The 8,170-nt window shown below is 48.6% G+C and overlaps 1 protein-coding gene across 1 annotated transcript; it reads left to right on the top strand.

Moving 5' to 3' along the window:
• Positions 1–379: 379 nt before the first annotated feature.
• On the top strand, positions 380–7,925 carry SKIDA1 (SKI/DACH domain containing 1). Its single transcript, XM_040592535.1, is given in 2 exon segments — positions 380–5,773; positions 5,775–7,925. Coding segments are annotated over 2 exon segments (2,505 nt in total). The 5' UTR covers positions 380–5,014; the 3' UTR covers positions 7,521–7,925.
• Positions 7,926–8,170: the final 245 nt, after the last annotated feature.

Below are 8,170 nucleotides of genomic sequence, written 5' to 3'. Positions count from 1 at the left end.
AAGACTCACCAAATCCCCTTTACGTCCAAGGATTTGCAAATTTATAAAGGCTGCATTGAATTCAGCATGGGTCAAGGGGCAAAAAAAGGGTAGAAGGTCACTGCATTTTGATTATGGGTCAGTAAACAACATGGCATGTAGTATGTGTCCAGAAAGTCCTGCTAAAAAGTATTTTAAAACTACCAGGGGTATCAAACTCAAGAAATAGTCTTAGCTCGTGGTGATTATAAATTGCACAGAATTCTAGAGTGCAAGTGACACCCTAGCCCCCACGGCAAAAAACACGACTTAAAAAGCATTTAAGCAGAACTCTGCATCGCTGCTTTGTTTACGGGGGGGGGGTGGGGGGGTGGGGTGGGTGGAGGGAGAGGGGCGGGGGGGAGGAAGGAAAAAACCAACCCTGAAACTCCTAGGCATAAGAGTGTTAGCCAGATTATGATTTATTTTTTTTAGACCTGTGGTTGGCATTTCTTTGTCCTACAGTTTTAGAAGATTTAGTTATACATTCTGATTTGTTGTCGTACTAGAATTTACGGCAAATTTTAGGTATTACAGTCACATTTAGCTGACTTTTAAATAGCAGAAGGATCCTATTATACTGTTCTTTGACCCTATTATATTTACGTTACTGGACTCTTTGTGATAGCCTCTAGCTGCTTTCTATCTGTGTCCTCCTTGAGCAAAATATGCCCAGCAATATCTAAAAATAAGGTATAGCTTTGGAAAACAAGTTCTCATTTGAAATATATATTTCTGCCCAGCGTCATGAAAGCAAAGCTTTATTTAATGCTTGTCAATACCTGAAGACATGGTCCAGTACTTAACAAATAATAATAAATAATAATAATACTCCAATAATGTGGCAATCCTAGTGTGAAAATGCACATGACCTCCTAGGTTTTCCCGAAGATTTTTAAAAGAATTCTTGCCATTAGTACAACTGGTGGTGGACATCACTGCTGCATTTCCCAACGAAACGTTTAAAAGACTGTAAATGGTGTGTGCATTACTTCATTGCAGAAGGAAGAGGTCAGGCTGAATTGCACTGGCATTTAAACATAATCATACTATGAAAATAAATCAAAACATCACGTAAAAGGAGTATTTTAAATGTTACACACATTTTCTTTCTGGAACGGCGTGGTTAAGCGCTTCCCCGCGAGCATATATATTTCAGCACAAGTTTACAAAAATGAAACTGTATGATTTCCAATAAATGGGAATAGGTCCACAGCGAGGTATTATGAATATTATTTTGCTTTTTCTTTTCTAATGAGGTTTATCCTTCGGCCAGACAGCTTCAAGACTGAAATACTACTGACTATAGAGTGTGGATTGCAGATTGCACGCTACTCAACGTGAAAAGGAGCACATTTGATTGATAGTCTCTGTGTGTGTGTGCGCCTATACACACAACTCTCTGTAGTTGCATGTGTATGTATTTGGCAAAACCTGGCATCTCTGGCCGTCCTTATCTTAAGAAATGTGAGACGAACCTCCATCCCTTTAATCATGTTCATCTTTGATCACCAGCGAGGGTGACACAGTCCACAAAATTAACAAAGAAACTCCCTTGCTTTTGAGAGATGGCCACATATACATCTGGGTCTGCACACACATGCACGACGTACACACAGACACATGAACACGCGGGCACACACCCTGACTCCCAGTAAGTAAATTATCACATAACTTTTCACGTCATTGATACCAGAGACCTTTAATTTTTCATTTTCATTCTTTTGACCAGCTTTCACATTAACAATCTAAGCCGTAAATGTTGGTGGCTATTGATCGCAATCCCCTGTGTGCGTGCAAATCCATTTTCAAGTCCCCTGCCTTTAATGTACGTGTGCGTGTGCAAGGGGCCTCCGCCGGCTCTTTATCAGGATCTCCCCCCAGCCCTGCTCGAAGACGACCCCGGATACACACCGTGTGCTGATGGCCAAGGGAAAGGGCACGCAAAACCCCCCAAAACAAACGGTGGAGAAGTAGAGAAACAGACGTCTCCGCGTGAGATGCGGAGAAAGATACGCAGCCGAAAGTGCGTGTAAGTACGCGCGGGGATGCGCAGGCTGCTGCGGGGGTTCTCCCCGTCGACACCGGGCTCTGCCTCGACCCCGGTGCTCATGGCTGCACCTTTCGACAAACCGGGCTCTGCCGAGGGGCCGTCACTACTCTGGGGCGTTCGGCAGCGCCGGCGCGGAGCCACCGAAAATGCCGCTTTGGGGAGGCAGCTGCCGAGCCGCGCGGCCGGGCTGCCCGCGGCAGCGCGTGGGGGCGGGTGCCCGTGGCTCCCCGCGCGCCAGCGCACGCGTGGGCTCGCACGGGAGCGCGGCCCCGCCGGGCCACCTGGCGAATAAAGGACTTTTCAGCCCATCGGTCGCGTTGGTGGCGTCTTCTGAGCAGCTTTCTCGGAGTTTACTCTGCCTTTACTGTTGACTCCGTAGCCTTAACCTTAAAGCAGGGGGAGGAGAGCAGTGGGGAGGGGGTGGGGGTGTTGGCGGCATATAAGTACCTCAGGAGGAATTTTTAAACGACCTTATTGTCTCTAGCGCTAGAAAGACTGCGATGATTTCTTTTTAGCGCCAGCAGCTGTTTTCTCTCGAAACTTTGCTTTCAGCTTCAGCATAGGCGAGGGTGCCTCTCGCACGGGCGAGGCTGGGGATCCAGATGCGAGGCGAGGGAAGGCGAACTCCGCGGATGGTCTGAGCTGAGCCGAGGCATTGTTCACTGCTGCTCTCGGTTACGTTTAAAGGCTGAAATATCACGAGATCCACTCAATGATCCTTTTCTAATTCGAGGGACAAAATGTAACGTGCTGTAGCTCTGCTTTCTCGGATGGGAATACTATCCCCGGGTTTCAAAGGGGAGAAGTAGGCATCGCCGTCCGCGTACACATGGATTAAGTTGAACAGCGGCGATTGCATCTGCGCTGAGAGCAACAGTAGAGTCCAGGGCTGACTTTTCAAATCTCAGCCCTCCGAGTTAGAGGCTCCCTTGAACAGACTTCCTCCATTCCCGGATGCACTTCTCCAAATTCCCACTTCTCTCTAGAATTCCTGCAAAATCGAGGGCTCGCCTGCATTTCGCCTTGCCATGCAAAACCGCGTTTTTACAGAGCGATTATGCGCTTGACTTTAGCTGTACCTGACGGGATAACACGAACTCCACGCACCATATTGCCAATACGCGGAGTGGATATTGACGTTTGGGATTGAAGATTTTTTTTTTTCTCCGTCAATTTTTTGCTAAATCCCAGAAATATGAGATGTCTCGTTAATTTGGCGGATATGTCTAATTCTGGAGGTGCAGTGATACATAAAAGTGCTCGTGTTTGTATCCAGCGGAACACTGGATGCACGGCAGAGATTGGTGATTTTTTTTTTTTTTTTTTTTGCAACGCCTAACGTGCGAACCGCAAGCATCACTTTAACGTGACAAGGGAGAGGCATGCAGCTATCGGAACATTTGCGAAATCCTCGTTCCTGACGTTCGAATAATTTAACGTTCCTAAGAAGAGGTTAAACCTTCGTCCTGCTTCTTCCAATTGATTTTAAGGGGCTGCTATAAATGGAACATCAAAAAGCTGCGGCAGGACTACCCCAAGCGGAATATGCGAACTGCGAGCTAGAAGCATCCTAGCCCCTTGCAATATCGTACATTGTGTGTGCCAGCACTTTTTTGTTATTACGTAAAGGCTCTTGGAAGCACCTTGGATATTTTAGATTCTCCTTTCTCTGCTGGAAGCAATCAGCACGCAGGAATCCTGACGTGGGCTCTGGGACTATAGGACATTCCAGCTCGTGATCCAGCATGGTTAATCGTGAAAAGTGTATACATTTCTGGCTTATCTATGCTTTGTTATGGGTCTGACGTGAGCTCACGTCCTCCTCCCCCCCTCCCGCAATATTACAGGCAGAATTTCAGTTAAAAGTGGTACAGTATCACGGTGCAGGAACCCGTGATATTCAGGCAGCAAAATAACCTTAGTCCCCGGCTGTAAAAAGCTAATTAAGCAGAAGAGGAAAATCAAGAGAAACTCGAAAATGTAAGTATTCCCTCTCGTTAACAACCGAGCATTTAACTTTGGAGCCTCAGAAAGGGAAATAGCAGGCTGTTCTGCACGTTTTCGCTAAGCTTCATTTTCCACACAATGCAGAATAAAATGCTAGTTTAAAGCGGCTACGTTACCGAAGGATTTTCCATCGCTACGATCAGACTTATGTCCTTTAAATTCACAGCATGCACAAAAGAGCAACGTTTGTCCAAAACAGGCTAAAAATACACGAAACGATAGGGAAAAAATCATACAAATCCTTCCTCGGAAGCTAGCGACCAGGAAGTCTGAGAGGTCTGAGTGTGTTTGAGCTCGGATTGTTTAATAGAAAGATTTATATACTAACTGTATTATTTACTTTGGGAGGGGAGGTGGCAGTATAAGGGTATGCTAATTAGTGGGAGATTTTTTGGGGGAAGGGGTGGAATATCAATTTTTATTGCATCACCTGTCAGGAGTGTCCAATCAGCGTTGGCTTTAGGGGAATTAATTGATGAAGGTGTCTCCGGACGAGCTCACTTCACTCTGTCATTTTATTTGTAGCTAAAGCAGCGGCGGGAATAGCAGCTGCATTTCTTTTCTCTTCCTCCCTTCACATTCCATTATCATAGTTTCCAATGGAAAAGCAGGGAATGAAAGGGAACAGGTACTGATCTTCAGCAGCAACTTAGAGAAACACTTTGGCAAACCTGTTTTTTAAGATTATATATTGATTGTAGCCTCACGGTATTTTTTTAATTTATTTTTTTAATTTTGTCTAAAGTTTGGCACTTCATTCACCAGGAATAACAGCCTTTGTTATATTTTATTAGCAGGATGCCTTGAGACAAATACAGCATCTGGCTGAGGATTGTGTGTGTGTGGCTTTTTCTTTTTTCTTTTTTTTTCCCCCTTTTTTTTTTCCTCATCTCTCTCTCTCTCTCTGCAAATGCTGGGAATAATTTAATTCACGAAATGGGAGACCTGAAGTCGGGTTTTGAAGAGGTGGATGGCGTGAGGCTCGGCTACCTCATCATTAAAGGAAAGCAAATGTTTGCACTCTCCCAGGTTTTTACAGACCTACTCAAAAACATCCCGCGAACTACCGTGCACAAGCGAATGGATCATTTAAAAGTAAAAAAGCATCACTGCGACCTGGAGGAGTTGAGAAAACTCAAAGCCATCAACTCCATCGCTTTCCACGCCGCCAAATGCACCCTGATCTCCAGAGAGGACGTGGAAGCCCTGTACACATCCTGCAAAACCGAACGGGTTCTTAAGACGAAACGGAGGAAAATCAGCCGGGCGCTGTCACCCACCGACCTCCGGCCGGAGCTCGCACCCACCGACCCCTTCTCCGGCTTCTGGAAGGAGAACAAACTTTGGCTGGGATTGAATGACTCTCCTCGGCCCCTGCTGCCCGTCCGGAGGAAAGCCCTGCGTCCGGGGGACACAGCCTTGCTACCGGCCTCTCATCTACCTCACATTTTTAGTAAATACACTGGCCACAGCTACCCAGAAATCGCTCGGGCGCCTTGCAAACCCCCCGTAAACTATGAAACGGCGCCGGCGGTGGGCAACTGCGCGTCCCTCCGCGCCCGCCGCCCGCCCGCAGCCCGCCCCCCGCCCGCCGCCGCAGCCCGGCCGCGGCTCCCGGCCGCCGGCCCCCCGCCCCCGCCCGCCCGCTGCCGCCGCCGCCGCCACGGGGCGGCCGCCGCCGCCGTCGCGCTGGGCCCCCCCCGGCGGCGCCCGCCGGCCCCTGGCCGCGCCGAGGCCCTGCCGGCCCCGCGGCGCCCCGCGGCTGCCGCTGCCCCGCGGCTTCGGGCCGCCGCCGCCCGCCTTCCCCGAGAGCGGCAGCAGCGACTCGGAGTCCAGCTGCTGCTCCGGCCGCGCCGCCCACGACTCGGACTGCGGCTCCAGCCTCTCCAGCTCCAGCGAGGGCAGCTCGGAGGAGGAGGAGGACGAGGAGGAGGAGGAGGACGAGGAGGGCAGCGGCGCCTCGGACTCCAGCGAGGTCAGCTCGGAGGAGGAGGAGGAGGAAGAGGAGGAGGAAGAGGAGGAGGAGGAGGAGGACAGCACCTCGGACTCCGACTCCAGCTCGGTCTCCAGCCAGGTCTCGGTGCAGAGCATCCGCTTCAGGCGCACCAGCTTCTGCAGCCCGCCCGGCGTGGTCCACGCCAACTTCTTGTACCATCTGGCGGCCGCCGCCGCCCCCCGCCCCCCGGCCCCGGCCCCGGCCGCGGCCCCGGCGGAGCCCGGCGGGCCGCCCGCCCTCCGCGGCGCTCCCGGCGGAGTCAAGCCGGAGCTGCCGGAGGAGTGGGGCCGCCCCGGCTGGGCTCCCACCGCCCCGGCGCTGCGCTGCTCCGGCGGCCTGGGGAGCTGCTTCGCGGAGATAAGAGATGACAGGGTATCCGAGATCACATTCCCACACTCTGAATTTTCCAATAATGCCAAGAGTACTGACCTAACAATTAACTGTGTTGCAAAGGGGGCCTCTTCACCTAGCCCAAAGACAAACAATGCATTTCCACAACAAAGAATACTCAGAGAGGCAAGGAAATGCCTTCAAGCAACTACTACACACCGTGCAGATAACAATACAATAGCTGCTAGGTTCTTAAATAATGATTCTTCATCAGCGGCAGCAAATTCAGAGAAAGATTCCAAAATCCCTCATTGTATTGAATTTGCCACGGATTTGCCCTCTTTACAAACTGATCCTGAGGAGGATGCTGCTTCTCCAGGGGCAGCAGCAGCAGCTGAGCTCCAGTGCACTGATACAGGCAATAAGGCATTGCCATTCCTGCACAGCATTAAAATCAAAATAGAGGACAGCAGTGCGAACGACGAGTATGAGCCTGATCTTACAACACATAAGCTAAAGTGTGAGTGCAATGATACTAAGGATGAGTTTTACGGTGTGACTGAGAGTAATAACCAGGACGCTTTATTAACAGCCAAGGAAGATTCTGCATGCACTGAGAAAGAAACCACTTCCTTAAACCCGCTGACTCAGAGTCAGGTCCTCTCATGCACTTTAGGTACTCCAAAACCTGAGGATGGGGAGTATAAATTTGGAGCAAGGGTGAGAAAAAATTACAGGACACTGGTTTTGGGAAAGCGACCTGTACTGCAGACTCCTCCAGTCAAACCAAATTTGAAATCAGCTCGAAGCCCACGTCCTACAGGTAAAATCGAGACACATGAAGGAACACTGGATGATTTTACAGTTAACAATAGACGCAAAAGGGTAGCCAGCAATGTAGCATCAGCAGTGAAAAGGCCATTTAATTTCATGGCAAATTTTCCCTGTCCACCATCACTAATTATTGGCAATGATGGGGATTTGTTGCCAGCTTATTCCTTAAACACCACTAAGGATTCCCAACCACCTCACAAGGCCCATCCTGTATGGAAATGGCAGCTGGGCGGTTCTGCAATACCTCTTCCACCTAGCCACAAATTCAGGAAATTTAATTAATAAAATAGTTTGGAAAATATTTTCTTGAACCACCTTTAACTTTCTTACGTTTTTTAAACTCTGCAGGATGGTTTGTACAAGCCCATTAATGCTATACACACTTTTGGAATCCTGCTTTATCACATTGTGAAGACAGAAACCGGATTACTATTTTCTTTACCAAACAGTGGCTTTTTGGTTTGTTTTGGTTGTTGGGTTTTTTTTCCTGTTGCATTTGGTTGGGTTTTTTTCGGTGGTTTTTTTTTTTTTTTTTGGGTTACATTCCACAGAGTACTTCAGGCTAAAGACTCAAGTTAAACTCAGTTATTATGGTAGAGCTGGAACACTTTACTGTTTGAATGCTAATAATGCACCAGTACCTCAATTCAACTGCTGCAAATAAATGTCAAAAGGTTGAATAATAAATATTAGAATGAGCCATTAAATTTATGCACTAGATTTCAAAAATGGAAGTCTAACTGTTAATTCAGTTAAAGTTTGTTAAGTTACATGGTTGCACAGTAAGGGTTCACTATAATTCAATGTGGCAGCAGCCTACTTTTCGGGAGCTTTGTTTTCGGGTGCAGGGGTGTCTTTTTCGAAGAGCAGTTGCACTTAACTTCTTTTTCTCTGGTTTGGAAAGGCTGGGGTCCGCCTGCGACCCCAGCGCT

The sequence above is a fragment of the Falco naumanni genome, chromosome 4 (assembly GCF_017639655.2).
Source record: "Falco naumanni isolate bFalNau1 chromosome 4, bFalNau1.pat, whole genome shotgun sequence".
Taxonomy (NCBI): domain Eukaryota; kingdom Metazoa; phylum Chordata; class Aves; order Falconiformes; family Falconidae; genus Falco; species Falco naumanni.
Note: the sequence above shows the minus strand (reverse complement) of the source record. Positions and strands in the feature narration are given on the sequence as shown.